Source organism: Neolamprologus multifasciatus, chromosome 10 (assembly GCF_963576455.1).
Source record: "Neolamprologus multifasciatus chromosome 10, fNeoMul1.2, whole genome shotgun sequence".
Taxonomy (NCBI): Eukaryota; Metazoa; Chordata; class Actinopteri; order Cichliformes; family Cichlidae; genus Neolamprologus; species Neolamprologus multifasciatus.
The window spans coordinates 14,951,251-14,971,596 of record NC_140448.1 but is presented as its reverse complement, the minus strand read 5'-3'; the positions used below and the strand labels follow the sequence as shown (position 1 = coordinate 14,971,596).

General features: G+C 41.6%; 3 protein-coding genes across 8 annotated transcripts; all 3 read left to right on the top strand.

Moving 5' to 3' along the window:
* The first annotated feature begins 1,609 nt into the window (after positions 1–1,609).
* pigs (phosphatidylinositol glycan anchor biosynthesis, class S) lies at positions 1,610–7,717 on the top strand. The gene is made up of 12 exons (XM_085174311.1): positions 1,610–1,877; positions 3,069–3,208; positions 3,305–3,416; positions 3,501–3,590; positions 3,699–3,790; positions 4,001–4,241; positions 4,319–4,461; positions 4,546–4,660; positions 4,763–4,908; positions 5,001–5,101; positions 5,181–5,391; positions 7,099–7,717. Exons 1-12 carry the CDS (start codon positions 1,859–1,861, stop codon positions 7,375–7,377), a joined length of 1,689 nt encoding a protein of 562 aa, XP_085030437.1. The 5' UTR covers positions 1,610–1,858; the 3' UTR covers positions 7,378–7,717.
* Positions 7,718–8,172: 455 nt separating this feature from the next.
* Positions 8,173–12,507, top strand: LOC146509868 (serine/arginine-rich splicing factor 1B-like). Of its 4 annotated transcripts, XR_014876410.1 has the most exons (6): positions 8,173–8,621; positions 9,088–9,293; positions 9,397–9,569; positions 10,831–11,146; positions 11,476–11,564; positions 11,886–12,507. XR_014876410.1 is itself a non-coding variant. In XM_085174321.1 (4 exons), the coding sequence occupies exons 1-4, from the start codon at positions 8,431–8,433 to the stop codon at positions 11,041–11,043; spliced, it is 783 nt and encodes a 260-aa protein (XP_085030447.1). In that variant the 5' UTR covers positions 8,173–8,430; the 3' UTR covers positions 11,044–12,507. The 4 variants fall into 4 exon arrangements, 1 of the variants encoding a protein (XP_085030447.1); XR_014876409.1 differs by having other exon boundaries at positions 11,476–12,507; XR_014876408.1 differs by having other exon boundaries at positions 10,831–11,564.
* A 124-nt stretch (positions 12,508–12,631) lies between these two features.
* On the top strand, positions 12,632–19,207 carry LOC146509867 (serine/arginine-rich splicing factor 1A-like). 3 transcript variants are annotated; one of them, XR_014876411.1, is made up of 5 exons: positions 12,632–13,958; positions 16,332–16,513; positions 16,604–16,776; positions 17,061–17,779; positions 18,134–18,165. XR_014876411.1 is itself a non-coding variant. In XM_085174323.1 (5 exons), exons 1-5 carry the CDS (start codon positions 13,909–13,911, stop codon positions 18,306–18,308), a joined length of 669 nt encoding a protein of 222 aa, XP_085030449.1. In that variant the 5' UTR covers positions 12,632–13,908; the 3' UTR covers positions 18,309–19,207. The 3 variants fall into 3 exon arrangements, 2 of the variants coding, with proteins under 2 accessions (XP_085030449.1, XP_085030450.1); XM_085174323.1 differs by having other exon boundaries at positions 17,691–17,779; positions 18,134–19,207; XM_085174324.1 differs by lacking the exon at positions 18,134–18,165 and having other exon boundaries at positions 17,061–17,787.
* Positions 19,208–20,346: the final 1,139 nt, after the last annotated feature.

Genomic DNA, 20,346 nt, shown 5'->3' with positions numbered 1-20,346 from the left:
CAACTACAGGGTTGAACAATAACACCAAATGTAAAAGACAAACTCAGGCCAAAAGGTAAAAAATATGGAAACTCGCTCCACAATTTTGCAACTTCAAAAGCCCCGTCACCTCTGGGTTTACGTTGTGTCTTCGGAACCAGCAAAAGTCTCTGGTCTGCTGACCTGAGAATGAGGTGGGACATAAGAGTGCAACAGCTCAGACAGATAAAATGATGCAGAATCATTAAGAGACTTAAAGACAAAAGAATTTTTAAAATGGATTCGTAAACTAACTGGAAGCTAAAATTGGAGTGATGTGCTCTTGCGTCCTTGCACCAGAAAGAAATCGAGCGGCGGTGTTTTGCACCCGCTGTAGGTGAGCAACTGGCCTGGCCAGTGCATTGCAGTAATTGACACAAGAGGTTTTAAAACAGAAGTATTAATGTTTCAAGGTTGGACTAGAGTGGCTTGACCTTTGGCAGTCATCTCAACTGGAAAAAGCTGGCTTTTGCTACAGTGTTCACATAAGCTGTGAGCTTTAGAGAAGGATCCATTTTCACTCCTATATTAGTGATAATGGATTTCTCATATGGGGCCAATGAGGAAAAGTCAATACAGGGGTTGCTGCTGGTGCCGCTGAGTCTAAACAACATGACTTCTATCTTGTTCTCATTAAAATTCAAGTGATTTATCACCATCCATCTCCTGATGTCGATAAGGCCGTCATGGAGAGGCTGGACAGAGCATTCAGTCGTGTGCTAACATGCGTAAGTGTACCTTATGTTGGGTCCAAGATGTGTATCACCATTTTCACTAGCATTACTGATGCTACCAGTTTCTTAAAATTATTTAGATGAAATAAGCACTTTATGAAAGGGTATCTGTGGTGTCCAGTAGAGTCCAAGGGTCACCACACAAATCACCCAAATTTAACAAAGCTTAGTAATGAGGTCATCTGTTTAACACCAGGACCAGCTGGACAAATCAGAGCAGGGTAAATACATAACTGAGAGAGCAGCTGTTTCCTCCCTTATTGCCTATTCTGGGTGTCCTTGAGCACCCTGGCTAACCTCCATATATCATCCCAGGGTTAACAGATCATATTTGGGTTTTACTGGACAGCTTGAGGAAGATGGCAGTGATGCAGGTGGATGTCCCTCTAGTGTCCTTACCTGACAGAACGACCACAATATGTGCATCTTCCGTGTCTGACAAGTGCTCATCAACACCAGGGCACCACAAGGAACTGTCCTCTCTCTATGGCTATTCAGCCTCTACGCCACGGACTTCAGCCACTGCACAGAGACCTGGTATCTTCATCAGTTTTATAATGAGTCTGTGGTGGTTGGATGCGATAGCGAGAGTGATGAGATAGAGTACAGGGCTGTGGTGGACTTGTTTTTCCACATGTTGCGGGCATGCTGCTGGGGCAGCAGACTAAGGATCATATGTGTTAATCGTGTAAATAACACTAAGCACACTCACTTTTGTTGGTTGCTCAAGGAATTTATGCATTCACAAAGATGAATTGAGCCTGTCATAATTAAAGCTACCACAGATGGCGCTGAATGTCCACATTTATCACAGTGTGTTTGTGCGTTTAATTCTTTTACAGGTTGCGCCGACGGTCATTCCCACTCCTGCAATCCTTTGCACAACAACGTACAGCCCTAACACTTTTTTAGAACTATACGGGCAGACAGGTGTATATGGAAATATTTGATCCTATTTAATTTAATGTAAGCTATCTGTATGGACCACGGTTCTGTTTTCGTCCTCACGTGAAGAACCGCTTAGATACGTTTAAAAATTGGTCATGTGACCGGTGCTGCTGGCTGCTTGACATCCACGAGTGCTCCCTCCCAGTTCATTGGAAGAAATGGCTATCACGGAAGTGGGTGAGTAGATTCGTAACTGAAATGAGTGTAAATGATTTAATTCTTATTAAGTGTTTCATTTTCATTGGTTTACGTTAGATTTATTAAACATGAACCTTTGTACAGAGTGCAACCATAGTGGACTAACGGGAGCCGTTTTCTCCATGTTATGACCCTTTGAAGCTAATGGCTAGTTAGCCCCAGTTGCAGGGGTGATGCCCTGCCACTGGAAGAACACCTGCTGTTTACTACATGATTTGTTTTGTGTTTTTAAATATTTTTTTTTAATTAAAGGAATACTTACGATAGTAAAGCTTCCACAACGGACAGTATGTTAACACTGAACCTCGTTTACAACCATGTAAGACACTGTAGTTGATGCAGCATGATAGACACAAATGTCTTACTCAGTCAGTGGTCACCAGTCTGGACATATCGAGGGTACGTAGGGGTCAACGATTGGGATACAATCCTCTGTCATAATATACAGTCACCGGATATTTTATTAGGTACACCGTGAGACTACTGAGTTCGATCCCACACTGTAGTCACAATGGGGTGGACATGGTCAGCAACAAAACTCAAGTATGGTATTTAAACGAGGCTCAGTTGGTGCTAAGGGGCCAAGAGCATATCCCCCACACCAGTTACACCACCAGATGCCTGTACTGTTGATACAAGACGAGGTGGATCCCTACCTTTATGCTGTTGATGTCAAATTGTGACTAAAAAAGTGGCCAGTGAGTGTGTGTAACCTATTTTAAAATATTATATTTAACATATTGTTCAATGATTTCCAGAAGCAAAAAAAACCAAAACTATTTCATTTTTAACAATTGACTATTTTTAGTTTAAACACCATGGTAAACTCTGATTATGTTTGCTGGTGCTTATATAAATGATCTGATTTTGTTTTAGCCTGAATCCCAAGTTAGGTTTGAATGTCGGCATTTAGAGCTGAAATAATTGGTCAGATTTCTGTTTAAACGAAGTTTTACTGCAGTTATTTTGGTAATAGATCGATTGTTACAGTTAGTCATTTTAATGTGAAACAGTGTTTATTTTAACTAAGCTGTTATTTAATTTAAAATGGGTGTATTTCACATGTATACTTTAATTTCTACTGTACTCCATTTTTAATTGATAGATAATTAGCAGATTTATCATCAGTGAAAATCTTTCAAACAACAATACTGTGTGTTTGTCTCCCAGAGCGTCGACGAGGTCAGCTTGCTGCTCTATCCATAGCAGTCGTTGTCATCATTGTGGGAGTCCCTTTGTGGTGGCGAACAACTGAGACGTACCGTGCCTGGTTACCTGTCAGTCAGATCAAAGATCTGGCTAAACTGCAGGTTTTTTAGTGTTTCCATTTATCTCTCATGCCTTGTATTTGATTGATCATCCTTGTGTAATACATTCTTACCTCTACGTTATTTCTTATTTTGCAGCTGCATTTGAGCGCTGATGTCGAGGTTGTGTTTGCACGCGGCACCGTGACGTCAGAACAGCAGAAAAAGGTCCCGCTGACGCAGACGCAGGATGAGGAACATACAGTGGATGGTGATTTGCTCATGCAGTTTATGATTCTGCGGTCACAGAATATAAAACCTGCAAGGTCGTTTGACTCTCAAGCTTTCTTTCCAGAGGACACAACATTGAGGTACAGGTATGAAACAAAGTACCGCACAGCTACAATTATGGAGGAAGATGCCCTGAAAAAGCCGACTGCTGCAGGTGAGCAGCAGCCTGTCAAATCCAACTTGTGGTACTTCAGATGTTGACATTTGACATTTTTTCTCAAAGAAAGCACAGCTGATAATCACGATAATTTTTCTGCTTTAGAGGCAGATCTGTCTCTGCACATGCTCAGTGAGAGTCCGTGCGGTTCTTTAGTTGTGTATGTGATCCCGGAGTCCTTTTCTTTGCTGCCTGAGGTAAAACTGAAGCTTTTTTATTGTATTTCATGAGTGTGATCACTCCATGCTAATTATTATTAGAAAAAAGGATAATGAAGAAAATATAATTTACTGTCACAGATTGTAAATAGAGTACCTTCTGCAGAGCTTGAAACACAATTAATTATTTGTTATATTCCAGGTAAGACAAAGATAATAAAGTATGCATTGCACCTTCATGCCTTTCAGAATGTGAATGTGTATATCGGTCAGCGAAGGACAGCCCTGGTGCGTATCAGCGCCCAGATGAGAGTGGGTAAGACACTAGAGCAATTGCTGGCTCAGTTGGAGCCCCAGATCAAGCAGGTGCTCCAAGTGATGTCTTTTAGCCACACTGACATCACCGTTGCACTCAGCGACAGAGTCCGTTTTAGACCTGGCAACAAAGAGAGCATTGCTGACAGCATGAGAGCCTTCAAATCTAGCCCAGGTTGGTAATTCGGCTCCAGGTTTAACTCTGAGAACACGTTTGCGTCTTTTCTTTGATTGTTCTTATCTTCCTGTCAGGTTATGAGATCACATTCAGTCTGCTAAACCCTGATCCAAAGTCACACCAGCTGCACTGGGACATTGAGGGTGCCGTGCAGACGTACATCCAGCCTTTGCTTACAAAACTGTCCCCTCTGGCTAACTTTAGCATGGACTCTCAGGTGCTGTTAATGCACAGTCCCCATTATGACAAAGAAAAGATGCTCAATTATTGGAAGTTAAGGTTTACCTTTCCTTTTTTATAGACCTTGTACTACACCATGCTCGGAGTGACCCCACGCTTTGACAGCAGCTTCGAGGCTTACACGCTCAATGCTGACAGCCTTGCACATGTCATCAACCCGGTGGAGGCTAGACTTGGTACAAATCTGCTTTTTTAAATGATCATGGTTTAGCTTTTTCTGCTGTATTTAAATACAATATGTTTTCATTCTTTTTTTCTTTTTTGTGTTTGACTTCCAGGCTCTAATGCGGCATCTTCTAACCCTGTGTTAAATTTTCTGCTGTATGTCCCGGATATTCGTCATTCACCCCTTTACATCCACGATCACAGGAAACAGGAAGTCCCTTCCAATGCGTTTCACTCTCCACGGTGGGGTGGAATCATGGTAAGAAGAACGAAGAGCAACGCTGAGAGATAGCTGCATGTTTATTTTGTTATGTTGGGTATTGTAACCTATATTTATCCATGTTTTTGCAGGTTTATAACGTGAATGGTTTCTATGGGTCGGAGACGGAGTTCCCTGTTCACGTCAACATTAACATGGCTAAAGTGATGGGAGTCTTCCTCGCCCAGCTTCGGTAAGTGTTAACCTGCAGTGCGGCAGTCGTTTTCTTTCCTCTCGACACAAAGTAACCTTCATGTGCCGTGTCCTGTCAGGTTGTTGCTGGGCGTGCAGTCATTAAGCCCCCCACCTGGCTTCCTCGTGGCACCGTGCGGTAGCGCAGGACTAGCTGACTGGGAGCTGGATCGCCTCATGTGGAGTCGTAGTGTGGAAAACATTGCAACAGCAACCACCACCATCACTTCTCTGGCGCAGTTGCTGGACCAGATAGGCAACATTGTTATCAATGACAACATTGCACAGCAGGTAAGGTGAAGGTGTGGTAGTAGTTATGCGTTTATTCCATGTAGCAAAATTGTGCATGTGCGTGGATTTCTTAACACATCTTAACTTTGATCCTGGAGATTTATGTCATTGTTTTGGTTTCTCAGTTTGAATTTAAAACTGTCATATGTGACTTTATTTTGTTGTTAAATACTTTGGTAATGTCAGTTAATCAACAACAAACGAGCTACTTCCTGCTCATCACCTGAAGACAAAAATCCAAAATTCATCCTTCTTTTAATAATTGTATTATTGTACTAGCAACATAGTAGTGAGAACGCAAACTAAAGTTAGTTAGTAAGCTTCTACTCTGAGGGGCTTCTGGTTCATTTGCACTAGCAGGTAACAAAGATTGGCCAGAAGAGCATCTGTTTAATGTAGTACAATCAGATCCTAGCTGGGAGAAGTCAGGAACAACATCAGCAATCACACTACATAAGCTGAAATTAGAAACATAAAAAACAAAATCAGAAACTATTTCTGTTGTCACGGCCAGCTCAAAAAGTTAAAAAAAAAAAAAAAGCTCAATTAATCTCAGTGACTGCAACATATAAAGAGGATGCCACACCAGAGTTTCAATTTGTCAGCAATACTTATTTTATTCAAACAGAATGAAGGTCTGGAGGCCTGGAAGACGGTAAGATAAACATGGAAGGAGTCCAGGCCAGCCACACAGGAGGCTGTGGGACCCACAACCTCTCTCCCTAAACTAATAGAATAATAAAACTCATTCATGCATCTTCTGCCACTTATCCGTGTCCAGATCACCATTGCAGCAGCCTGGGGAACACAGAGGCATACCCTCGGTCTCTCGGCCATCCAAGATATGTAATCTCTACAGCATGTCTTGGGTTTGCCCTGGTGCATCCTCCCAGAAGGACAGGCCAGGAACAGGACATGCCCAGGAGGCATCCTAGTCAGATGGCTGAACCACCTCGGCTGACTCTTTGCAATGTGGAGGAGCAGCTCCTCTACTCTGAGCCCCTCCTAGATGACTGAAACCCTTGCCTGTCTCTAGGGAGAGGCCAGCCAACATTCGGAGAAAGCTCATTTATATTGCTTGTATCTGCAATCTCATTCTTTTGAGTTAGTACCGAGAAGCTAGTGGACAAAGTTGCAGACCTGTCCCTCTGTCTGCCTCTGTCTGCATCTCACTCAACAAGAGCCCGAGATACTGAAAAATCCCCCATTTGGGGCAGCAACTTGAGCTTAACCCTGACTGGGCACTCCACCTGGCATAGATCTGTGGTCTCAGACATGGAAGTGCTAGTTCTCATTCTTGCTGCATCACATGCAGCTGTGAACTGCTCCAAAGTGAACTGGAGGCGACCATCTGATGAACCACATCATCTGCAAAAAGCAAAGATGAGGACCTGAAGCCACAAAATTAGAAGCTTTTTGCCACTTGGGTGCACACCTAGAAATTCTGACTCTAAAATTTTGTCAATGCCTTTTTTTTTTAAAGAAAAGATACACAAAAAAATCGCCCTATGGAAAACCAAAAAATAACACTTTCATATCACACGAAGACTGCACAAAGACAAACCGAATGAACCAAAATAAACAAAAGGCCATTTCAGTCTCGGTATCAGAGTGGTATCTTACGCCTAACAATTAGGTAGTCTCCTCTAATTTCATAATAATAGCAATAATAATACATAACCTGTGATCTATTTTGCTAATATGCAGGTGTCCAGTGCTGTCATGTCCCTGCAGCTGGCCATGGCTGAGCTGGAAGTCGGAAACCTTGGCTTTGCTCTGCAGTACAGCAAAGAGGCCATCTTGGCTTCGGAGAAAGCATTCTTCGACCCTTCGCTCCTTCACCTGCTCTACTTTCCAGACGATCAGAAGTTTGCTATCTACATACCACTCTTCCTGCCCATGTGCGTGCCTATTCTGCTCTCAATGCTGAAAATAGTGTCGGAGGCCAGGCAGAGACGCAGAGAAAAGCAAGCCAAAAAGGAATAAGAGGCACTCAAACAGGAGAAGAAGAACAAAGAAACTGTATGAACAAACCATTTTGTTAGTGGCCTGAAAAGGCTCATGTGAACCATTGTGGTTTGGGGTTTACAACTCATATTGTTTTGTGCAAGGATTTATGCCTGATGTACTGAGTGATTGCAGCGACTGTCTGACACTGCATGGCTGAAAGCTTCAGTTTATTTATTTTATTTCTCATGTTATTAAGAAATAAAAACTAAAGTTCTGTCTTTTTTTCTATTATTACATCACTGCCGATCTCCAAAAGTCCAAATTGGGCTGTGAGGTTCATCTAATAAAAAAAAAAAATCAGCTTCAACAATTGAAATCTAGTTGTTTTGATGATCATTTGGCTCAGGTGGAGAAAGATTTCCTCACAAAACACTGAATAAGTTACCCTCTCTAGTGTCTGTTGCTTAAATACTTATGAAGTTATGATTTTCACTGTCATGGCCATATGACAGTTTAGTGATGAAGAGGACATTATATGCTTCTTTGAATGGAGATTGTTGCACAATACTTAATGGGCTGGGCGCCTGAGCAATCAGAGCACATTTACCAATTATACAGTTGTTCATACACTCGGTATTTATACCTAAACGCCTTCTAACATTAACACGTTCACTCACACTCTAATCAATGGGGTTTAGGATCTTCCTCGAGGATTTATAGATCAATCCACTGACCTTCAGACTGGTAGATAACCCTACCATCTGAACAGCTGTGGCTCAGGTTACGGGTTACGCTTTAAAGTGTAACCTCACTCTCCGGTAGGTGGCGGTATACGCCTTGTAAAGCTAGACGTACCCTGTGAAGAAGAATCCGTTATCGGTAGCTTCTGCTTGCAACTTTTAGCTCTTGCTTATCTCGCTGTTTGAATTCCGCTTCGAAGTGTTTCAACTTTTATTAAGGTGTAGCTTAAACCGAATCTCTAACGCGTAGTTCGTACATGCCGCTTACTATCTAGGCGCCACTCTAGTCATTTTTTACCAAAAGTTGATCTATTAGCCGGCTTGCTAACTTCCCTCGCGTTGCGCCATCATGTCTGGCGGTCTCATTCGCGGACCCGCGGGGAGTAACGACTGTCGGATATATGTGGGAAATCTCCCTCCCGACATACGTTCAAAAGACGTGGAAGACTTATTTTACAAGTACGGAAGTATTCGTGATATAGATCTGAAGAACCGAAGAGGAGGACCACCGTTTGCGTTCGTGCAGTTCGACGACCCGAGGTGAGCCGCATTGTCCCGCCGCCACGTCTGCCTGTTATCTCCACAGTTAGCCAGCTACACCCAAATAAGGGGACACAACGTGCGAGTTGACGGGATGTAACCTGTAGCAAGAATTTGGTTTAGGAGAAGGTTTGAGTCGAGTAATTGGAGCTCTTTTTGGATTGTCGTGAAATGTGTGTTGTTGAGGCCTGCAGGAGGCCACGTTAATTGGCGGTTAACCCCGTTAAGTACCTGTGAATGTGCTTGCAAATGGGCTACTACCAAACCACGTTTTAGCTGATGGGTAATGTTCAAGATACCAATTAAACGATTTAACAAAATATCTATCATCTATAAGTCCGCTATAAGAGGCTAATTTCCTCCCCATTTTTAAATGGTCTGTGACAAAGACTGAAATATGAGTAAAACTGCATGTTTGTTTGCATTATTGGTATTAGATTATTCATTTCACTGTTCGATTTCACAGGGATGCTGAAGATGCTGTTTATGGGCGTGATGGATATGACTACGATGGCTACCGTCTGCGTGTGGAGTTCCCTAGAAGTGGAAGAGGAGGTGGAGGTGGTGGTGGTGGTGCTGGAGGAGGGGGAGGAGGAGGAGGAGGAATGGGACCCCCAAGGGGAAGGTACGGTCCCCCATCCCGACGCTCGGAGAACAGGGTGGTTGTCTCAGGTGAGTGGTGTATTTTTCTGTCTGAAGGTTGTGGTCTCTAGTTTAAAAGTGTGTAGTTGTATGTGTAAAGCTTACAAAACTTTTGTTGTTATTTACTTGTTAGGCCTTCCCCCCAGCGGGAGCTGGCAGGACCTGAAGGATCACATGCGGGAAGCAGGTGATGTATGTTATGCTGATGTGTTCCGTGATGGCACTGGTGTGGTGGAGTTTGTACGCAAAGAAGACATGACCTACGCCGTCCGTAAACTGGACAACACAAAGTTTCGCTCCCATGAGGTATGTAAATCCTCACATAGTCCTTATTAAGAGAGTCTGACAAACTTGAAAAGCTTAGTCTTAAGAAGAAGAAAAAAAGGCGACAACTGGACTTCTTTAGGCTTGCAAAGAGGTTTCACCTTTAATCAAATGGAAAACAAATAGGGTAGAGTTACAGATATTTATGGTGTGTTCCTGAATAAGTCAGAATTTCTGTTTTCCAGTCAGAAATTTAATCTGGAACACCCCCTGAACTTGGATGTCCCACTTGTAAAGTCAGATCAGACCCAGGAACTAAATAATTCATAGGCAGCATACCTCGACAACAAAATGTAGCATTAACCCACCTTGGCTCATGTGCTGACTCACATGATCAGTAATGGGTCAACGATACTTGGGACCGCTGCCAAAGGGAACAACTGCCGCTACACTTTAATTACCCAGGACTTTCCACCATTTGTTTTATATCATTTATTGATCTCACAAGGGAAATTGTTTTGTTACAGCGCCATTTGTCCGCCATTTGTTACAGCGGATAAAGAATAAAAATTAGCCTGTTACAGAAAGACAGTCAGTTACAGTTTCACAGAAAATGTCAGGAATGTTGGCCTGAGGGAGAACGAACTCTTTTACCTCAGAATTGTTGAGTGGGTGAGATGGATTGTCCAAGATGGAGAGATTTGAGCGTCCTCCAAATTCTGGCCAATCATCGTTCCAACCTTGTGAATCAATTGGCACTGATGCTTTTTCTTGCTCCTTATTGCTACCACAGATGGGTAGGAGACCTTCAGGATCACTTAGAACTGAAGGAGCCTGTTGGCTGAGAAGTGAAACGTCTTTGCAAACCTAAAGAAGTCTTGATGCCTTTTTTTCCCCTCCTTTATCTCCAAGCTCTTAAAGCTGTTAAGACTACCATTACCCAGATGACTGAGAGCCAACACAGACATTGAAAAGCTTACTTAAACATTGTAAGGAATGTGACAGTTCATTTGCAGTAAGTAAAGCAAAATGCTCAACTGTAAAGATTTCCTGGTGATAAGAATCGATAATTGTCTTATCTGCTTTATATTAACAGAAACGATCTTACTGAATGATGAATTGGCTGACTGTGAATGCAATTTAAAATTCTGATGTGTGGATTGGGGCTGTTGTGCAGCAGTATGTCTGTTTATTTATGACTAATACATCAACCAGGAAAAAATGTGGTTAGCTATTTCTGTATGTGGGTTTCATATAACAGGAAAAGGAATGGTCGGTGATGTGTGCTCATGTTTGTGTTCAGGGTGAGACGGCTTATATCCGTGTGAAGATGGACGGCCCTCGGAGCCCCAGCTACGGTCGCTCTCGCTCTCGTAGCCGCAGTCGAAGCAGGAGCAAGAGTGGATCACGCAGCTACTCCCCACGCCGCAACAGAGGATCTCCCCGATATTCTCCCCGCCGCTCTCGCTCCCGGTCCCGGTCCCATTCCCGCTCTCGCTCCCGCTCTCGCACCTAGGCAAGCCTGACCTAAGAGCCAGAGTGGAAATCTTCACATTACTCAACGAATCCTGTATATTCATCAAGGATCATCTCGTGTGTCACCTATGTATGCTGTCATGGTGTGTGCTTCCTTCCCTAACCGACACCAACCCACCTGCAGTTTTATTTTCCATTCTAATTTTTGCAGACCAGTTGAGCGTGCACATGACCGAGTTTTGCTCCATTATTTCTTCTCTTCTCTCAAAACGTGTTTTGCTTCTGCTGTGTCATCTCTAATTCATCTGTGTACCTCTCTTCTCCTGATTGTCCTGGTTGAGTGTTGAATGTTTTTGGCTTCATTTGCAAAGATTCTTTTTTTTATTTTTTATTTTTTTTATTTTTATTTTTTTACTTCCTTCAGGCAAAATACTGCTGTCTTTTTGACCTTCTTGTGTGTTTCTCTGTTCAGAGTTCAGAGGAACAGGATAGGATGGGAACAGAGGAAACAGTTCATATTAGGATAAACAGGAGGAGGAGGAGTCAAATGTGGCACCAATGGTATGATGGCTGTGCCTTGTCAACTGTGAAATTATAAGGCTGTTCATTTTTTCTTTTTTTCAAAAAGCATAAATCTTACAATAGGGCCCAGTTTGAATGTTTTTTTCAGTAGTTAAGTTTTTTTTTTTTTTTTTTTTTTTTTGGTGCTTTTTTTCATCCTTTATCATACAAAGTAAATCTTTGTATTTTGGGCTTGATTATAGATGGTTTTCTCAAAGTAAACTCCCTGGTAGCTGCATTTATTTACATTACTTCAAGCATTTTCCTGAAGGTGTGATTCTAACTCGCCTCCTTCTCTTTGGTTCTGCTGGTATTCTGAAGGTTTGGACTGGGCTCATTGTCTCACCATTCCGGAGCTGGATCAGGATTCAGGATCAGATTAGGATTAGGCTTCAGGATGGATACATGGAGCAGGATCATAGGAGCGTTTTTACCGGGAGAAGATCCCGACCCCCTGGCCCTGTCCACATAAACCCATCAAACCGGAACCATTGTAGTGCGATATTCAGAAAAAATTGGCTTTCGAATTTTCCAAAATTTCCCTTTTTGTGTGGGACCTCACAGACAGACTTACTGGCTACACAGTGCCGCACCGTTTATTTTTATTTTTTAAATAATTAAAAAGAAGAGAAAAGCATGGATCAAATCCAGGAGGAGGGCTGGGAGGTGCAGGATGGATCCACACGCGTAAGGAGTGGTAAATAGTGGAAAACCGTTACCAGTGGAGGAGGGAGGGAGGGGTGAAGAGGGAAGTCTGGGAGGAGACAAGGGATCGTAACTTTAATGTGGTTTGTATCTTTTTTCTTTTGTTTTGTTTTGTTTAATTTCTTTTTGGTCCAGTTTTTTTTTTTTTTCTAGCGGTGGCTGACTTCTGATTTTCTTACACATGATCTCAATTATCTCAAAGCTTTATTCTCTTTTAATAAAACGTTCTACAACATTAGATGAACTGACTTTTTTCTTTCACTGCATTAAAAATGGTGTGTACAGAGTATTTGAACATATTCCTCTAGGTGGCTGCTGTTAATTTCATTGTCTTAGAAATCTCATAGCTTAGCAGGAGCACTGTTTGCCAAGGTGCTACCTCTTTCAGATCTTTCACTCTACTCCACTCTACACTTGTCTCTTATGATGAAGCCAGATTTGCCTCATTCTTCTTCCTCTTGCCTGGTCCACTTTGACGTCTCCACAATGGATCATCTGCCTCCATCTCACCCTGTCCTCTATGACATCAATCCTCTGTATATCCTCCTACACTACATCCATGAATCTTCTCTGAGGTCTTCTTTTACTCCTGCCAACTCCATCTTTATTTGTCTAGTATAATAATGGATTGCATTTATATAGCGCTTTTCTTGGCACCCAAAGCGCTTCACAATTCAGTCACTCAGAAGCGAGGTTGCCATATCGCGCCATCTGCCCCTCTGGCCAATACCAGTGGTAGGGTAAAGTGTCTTGCCTAAGGACACAACAACCAGGACAGAGAGCTGGGGATCGAACCGGCAACCTTCCGGTTACAGATGAGCTTCTCAACCCCTTAAACTACAATCGTCCCGCTATGCATCCTCTGCACATGTCCAAACCATCTTTACCTTGTCTCCCTAACTTTGTCTTAAATTGTTCAAAGTAAGCCGTCCCTCTGATCTACTCCTTTCTAATTTTGTCCATTCTGGTAATTTTCAATGACATTCTTAACTTCAACTTTGCCACCTCCATCTTTGCCTTCTGTTTTCTTTGCTTGTGCTGTCTCTTGTTAGTGTTAGGAGGCAGTGAGAGAAGAAGAGATTAAGATCTTCCCCACTCTTCTATCATCTTCAGGCACACTATTGTGCAACAGCTCTGGAGGCAGTTGTTGTTAATCTGGGCTTGGACAGATTTTATGGCAAATGGCTTTCCTGACAGAACTCTTCCCGTTTGTCCAGGTCTGAGAGTGGGGTTAACACTCTCCTGGCTTGCGTTAACGATATTCATTATTATTCAATAACTTCCTCAGGTGCTGGTTCACTTAAGTAGTTGAGCCTCAGGGTCTTTTATAGCAACTGGGTTCGTTTTCAGCTTCAGTCTTTCCTGCTTTCTTGTCTCATCATCACATACCTATTTAAATAAAGGCATTTCTTTAAAAGAAAAAAAATGCAAGTATTTGATTGTGTCTGTGCCAGCACGTTTAAACTGTGATGGCTGAAAATGTAGTGGGTGCTGAAACACGACTTGTATAAATACTAGAACTATTTTGTCTCTCGCTCTTATTTAAGATCACGTTTTGTCTCGCACTTGTAGCAGCGGTCTGTCGCTTTATTACGTGTGCGTGTGACGTACGCTGTCCCCGGCCTCCATTCAGTGTGTCATGAGGGTCTTCCTCAGTATTGGCATTCATGTCACCAGTCCAGTGAAACTGTGAGCATATATTTTATTTTTACAGATAAAAACTGTGTCTTTATTTATCTATTTTCCCCCTAACTGCTTATTCGGGCCGCAGACGTGTAACTGTCACCCTAGCTCGCTGCTAGCGCTAGCATGTCCGGCGGAGGTGTGATTAGAGGACCTGCGGGGAGCAACGACTGTCGGATATACGTAGGGAATCATGTTAATGCCCACACTTTAGAATTGTACTTCAGAATAAGCATGTATATTGAAATGGTTGTCATTGTTAATTTGGGTGACAATTGTAGGTAATTGTGCTTAAAAATGTTTTGTTTTTTATTTGTATTTATTACTTTTGGGGCAATGTATGTTTACGGAGTCAACAAAATATCCACAAAAAACACTTTAAAACTATATATTGTATCATTATCTCTTCTAAGAAAACAGACAATTTTAGGTATAAATGAGACAACAAAACCCCCTCCCAATAAATAAATAAGCAATTAGTTTTTACAAGTATTTTAAGGATATAAAAGCTGAGGGGCAATGCTCTACACCAGGGGGACATTTGAACCCTGCCCCCCTGTAGATCTGCCCCTGGTGTTAATAAGATAATATTGGTTTTAAATTATAAGCTCTGTTTTATTGAAATCTTATTTCTACCACTAAGGAGGAAGAAACAAAGAGTTTTGACTTATGCCATTCACAAGTCAAAACTCCAACTTAATACCTCAAAATGTCCTTATTCTTTTTCAGTTTCTGGTATTATTTCTCCAAAATATGAGTTAGAAAGTGGCAGAAATGAGTCTCCATAGATTTTAACCAACTAGTTTCACAGGTTCCGGATACAGACTACTGGTTTCAGATGTTTTCATTTTATTGGCTCTGTATTATGCCATAGAGGCCAGATATTTGTAATATGGTCATCTCAGGTACACAGGTCTACTCTCACCTGTATTATCCAGAGATGTTTTCAAAGGGCTGCACAAAGACCCTATTATATAAATTATAATAAACAGATTAATTTGAACAGTAAACCTTGCAAAGCCTTTTAAAGTAGTATCCCTGGCACTTGCTTCACAAAGTTTGACCAAATTAAACTATTTCTCTTCAAAATGATTTACGGGAGGGTTGTTCTTTGAACTTATCAGTAGAAAAATAAACAACTGTAACTAGAATTGAGCTAAAACAGTTAAAAAAATTTTTTTAATTAAGTAAACACTATATTAAAAGTAAAAGAAAGCAATTACGAAGTAAGAAGAGCAAGATATCTTGAAACCTCATTGAAAACGTCCCTGTAAGTCCCCCTGATATTTCCCATTTGTATTTATGAAATCCTTCATACCACTGGAAGTAGGCGGTCAGCTCTATTTCCAGCTTTTCTGTAAAAGTGTGTGTTTTAATTAAAAAATGATTGAACAGACAGAACATAGTTTGCTGTTTCAGCCCCATGGAGAGTGACACTGGGACTGATGGGGTCTGAGTGTTTTAATAAAGAAATGACGTTTCTCTAAAAACACTTTCCATGTCTAATTAATCTGCACTGTGATTTATTTACACAGCTGTATTGGTCTCTCCATGTAAGAAGTGTCCTCAGAAAATTATGCCAATTTTAGATAATGTTGTAAAAGTAAATTAAGACCAATGTTGCATTTTTATTTTGGGTGAAGCAATATTTTAATGTCTTCGGTTATTTATGGGTTTAATATAAAACACAGATGTGCTTTGCAAGTCTGAAAAGTGAAAGCAATTAAATCTGCATTCTATTTGATTGCCACTAGGGGGCAATAACTGCAGTTTTAAAATACTTGGGTTCCTATGTAAATCTACGGGAAACTGGCTTTCTTACTTAACCTTTCTAAGAAATTTTTTGCTGAGTTTATGGGTTCAGTCACTCATTTGGGGTAATACCAAATTTAAAAATTGAGTCACGGTTTTAAGATTTTCTCATACTAAGTTTCACAAAGGTAATGCTCATTGGCTAACCACTTAAGCATGTGGTTTCACAAAGAGAAGCTTCTTTCCTCACATCCTATTTCAAAGCACCAGCTTGACTGTGCAAAAATCTTCACCTCCAAGCTTTTTAATCCAGACTTCAGAAGCCAATAGGTGGCAACACATTTTATACTGTCCGTGGTTTCATACTGTTTTGTCCTTACCATTTTTTATCATTGAGGGTAAACTGGACAACAAGACTACTCTACTATAATTCGTCTGCATTACAAATGAGATACTGAAAAAAATAAAAAATAAATAAAATCTTAAGAAAAAGTTGTATGCTTATTGTTAGATTGGCTCAGTTTTACGTTAACACATTAAAGTGATATGTTGAGTCTTCAGTAGTCCAAAAGTCAATACCCTCTGTCATGTTCCGAGGAGTGCGTGAGTGTCAGTATCACTCTTCAGGGATGCAGAGGATGCTGTTTATGGACGTGATGGTTACGACTATGATGGCTACCATCTGCGTGTTGAATTCCCTCGAAGTGGCCGTGGAGGTGGAAGGGGAGGTGTTGGCGGAGCTTTAGGAACCCCAAGGGGACGGTATGGTCCCCCGTCATGGCGCTCCGAGTACAGGGTTATAGTCTCAGGTAGGCGTGTGCATCTTGTCACCTTGCATCTTATTACCTCCCCACCTTAATGTGTTACATTTCCTATAACATCCCTATTCTTCACGTCAGGCCTTCCACCCAGCGGGAGTTGGCAGGACCTGAAGGATCACATGCAGGAGGCAGATGATGTATGTTATGCTGACGTGTACCGTGATGGCACCGGCGTGGTGGAGTTTGTACGCAAGGAAGACATGACCTACGCCATCCGTAAATTGGATAACACCAAGTTTTGCTCCCATGAGGTAGGTTAGGGTCACTGCAATGAATAGCTCTGGGAGTAAATTTTAGGATTTAAATTTTCCAAGGTAAGTCCTGATGCAAAATTTCGAGCAGGGAGAGTGAAGAAAATGGTGAAATTCTACATTAATGACACTAATCAGATGGTGTACAATGTTAAGACCATGTTTAATTTCTTTCGTGGAGATTCTTTGTAAGAGGGCGGCAATTTCTTCCAAATGTTTTTAACCACAATTAATGTAATCAAGCAGCTCTTTTGCCATTCCCGCTCTTCTGTTTGTATGTTCAGGGTGAGACGGCGTACATTCGCGTAAAGATGGACGGCCCTCGCAGCCCCAGCTACGGTCGCTCACGTTCTCATAGCCATAGTCAAAGCCGGAGCAACAGCGGGTCACACAGCTACTCCCCAAATCGCAGCAGAGAATCTTCTCACTACTCTCCCCGATGCTCCCGCTCTTGCACCTAGACGCACCTCCTATGACATTAACCACCAACTCATCCCAGCAGCTTGTCTCAGAGTGGAGATGACAGACTTCACAGAACAGATCTCCATGGACCATTTGCTGTGTTAACTGTTTCCTGCATCTCTTGTGTGTTTCTTTTCCCCCAGATTTCTGTTGTGGGATTTATTTTGCTTTAGACCACCTGAATTTTCCTGGTTTATGTATCTCCCCTTTACTTATATCCTTTTCTCACCATTTTCACGCACAATGATCTAAACCTTTTTCCTGCAAACTTCTCCCTTCCTATGTGTGTACTCCTCCTCTTCCAGTTCCAAGCTGTGTGTGGATTGTATGCTTTGTGTTTTGGTTTTTATACTGGGGTTGTTATGGATGTATATATATTAATATACATATATTTGTTACCAGCATTGCTTATAAAATTGTATTTTTACCCTTTCCTGTGTTTCTCTGTTCAGAGTTCAGAGGAGCAGGATAGGATGGGAACAGAGGAGACTGTTCATATTAGGATAAGCAGGAGGAGGAGGAGTCAGATATGGCACCAATGGTATGATGGCTGTGGTCTCTATATCTGAAATCTGCATAAGATACGGCTTTAGTCCATTTTAGCCATAAATATATGCTTGAACATAGCTGATTACTGTAATGAGATGTTTGTGGTTGTAGTAAAGGTTTTGTTTGTTGCATGCTCACATTCTAAAGTTCATACCGGCAAGGTTAGACAAGCCCCTAAAATCCAGTGATTCTTCTCAGTGATCCCTGCAGATTTTTCTAAAACATTATAAAGTCCTGTGATGGTTCTGTCCCTGGTAGCTGTATTTGTTGACATTTCTTTAAGCATTTTCCTGAAGGTGTGATTCTAACTTGCCTCCTTCTCTTTGGTTCTGCTGGTATTCTGAAGGTCTGGACTGGGCTCATTGTCTCCCCATTCCGGAGCCGGATTAGGATTAGGCTTCAGGATGGATACATGGAGCAGGAGCATGGGAGCAATTTACCGGGAGACGATCCCGACCCCTGACCCTGTCCACATAACCCCATCAAAGTGGAAACATTTTATAGAAATATTCAAACTTTAAATTGGCCTTCAAACAGCAGAAAGAAAATTTATTTCCACACGGGAAGGCTTCCTGATGAGAATTATTTTTCTTTTTTAAATTAACATGATCAAAGCTTGGTGTAATCCAGGAGGAGGGCTGGGAGGTGCAGGATGGATCCACGCACGTAAGGAGAGTGGTAAAGCTAAACATGAACACACTTATGGAGGGTGGGGAGACTCGGAGGTTACAGGAGAATGTCACTCCTGTAACCTCCGAGACACATTTCTCTTAGGTCAGCGCTTTTCTGCAGAAGATGCATATTCATTAGGACAAATATAATCTCCAGTACCTTGAAAAGCTTCAATAAAAAATCAGTTTACAGTTTCCTGTTTTCCTGGTTTTCTTTTTTGTACAATTTCTGCAGATTTATCAGATTACACAGTATGTCTACAAGTTTCTGGCATATTTCTGGCCTGATATTTGACTGCTTGGTTGGTTTCTGGCATGGACTCAGCTTTTAAGCATATCCCACAATTTATTTATTTATTTTTGCCTGTCCCGTTTGGCTCTTTTGCCATCAGAATTATTGTCTAAAGGCGAAGAAAGATGCCCAACGGATTTACTTTACCAAATTGACCATCCCAGCCTTGCCGTAATGGTCCATTTGATTCACCTTTTATTGTTTATTTTATTTTCACTTGCTGAATACGGGACAGACTTGACTGGGGGAAAGAAAGGGGAGAAAGAAAGAGGGAAAGAAAAACAGCTGAGAAGAGGGACGGGGGAGAAGGGCAAAAAACAAAAACCAACAGAATAAGCAGAATAAGCAGACAAAAAATAATACATATATCGATCACCTGGATCACCTGTTGAGAAAGAAAAAGAAAACAAGCAGAAGAAAACGAGAGTAATACAATAAACAACATCACAATGATATATGGGAATATATATATATAACAGTAAATACTAAATATTAAACATTATTGTGCAGCACGTAAGATCGACAGCGCACAGTGTGCTTTGAGGTAGGAGCCAAAAAGGGTGTAGTTTGTGTGTGTGATCACCTGTGTGTACACCTGTGAGCATGGACGCGCTTGTTTTTTTAAAAGGTTCCTTCATGTAATGATCTGCTAGATCAAATTTTCACTGAGGTTGAGGTCATGACTTTGGAAGGCTATTCCAGAAACAGTTAGCCTGTTTTCATGTGTATTTGCAATCATTTTTTTTGTTGAAGCATCCAGTTGGGTCCAAGTTCCAAACTTGGACCCAACTGGCTCTTAATTTGAGGTGAAGTTAAATAATCTGGAGGTAGCCCTCTTTCTTTATGATTCCATCCACTTTGTGCAGTGTACCAGTACCACTGGCATGGTTGGCAGCTAGTACAGTATTACTTTTCAAAGCCTCACGTTTACTCCTCTAAGCATATCCTGTGTCATACCGTGGGGTATGTTCACGGGGTATGTAGGATCTCCAGGCATTTGGTTTGTTCATGGCTGGAAATTTCAGTCAAGCTTGACATCTCAGTTAATGGTGACAGTGGACAGTGACCCCGGTGTTCCAGCAGTTCCAGTTAATGGCATGCTTGAGCCTTGGAGGTTCCCTTGAACGTACTAACCAATTTCAGTGACAGTTTAGGTCTTCTTCCAGACACTGGAAAAGTGGTGACACATCTGAATGACCTGTACTTATGTACTTGTGTTTGAACTCATAATCTTGGACCCTGCAGTTGTTTAGAAATCACTCCAAGAGACCTTCTCAACTTGTGTAGATCTACAATCCTCTTCCTTAGATCTTCACCAAAGAGTTCCTTGGACTTCCCCATTGGTCAATCCACCAACTGCTGTCAAATAAACACTTTATGTGTTGGCAAAGAAACTACCATTTATAGTCAATCGTGACAATCAATGAGAAGTTAATAGGTCTTATCAATTTAAAAAACACTGTAGAACTTTCAGCACAACTTAAATGATTTAAGCGAGTGTGTGCACAAAATTGACTCTCTGTGGATTATAGAGAATCCAAAATAATTCCAACTTGTTTCTTTAAAATCATTAAAGATGTTTGCTGTAAAATCATC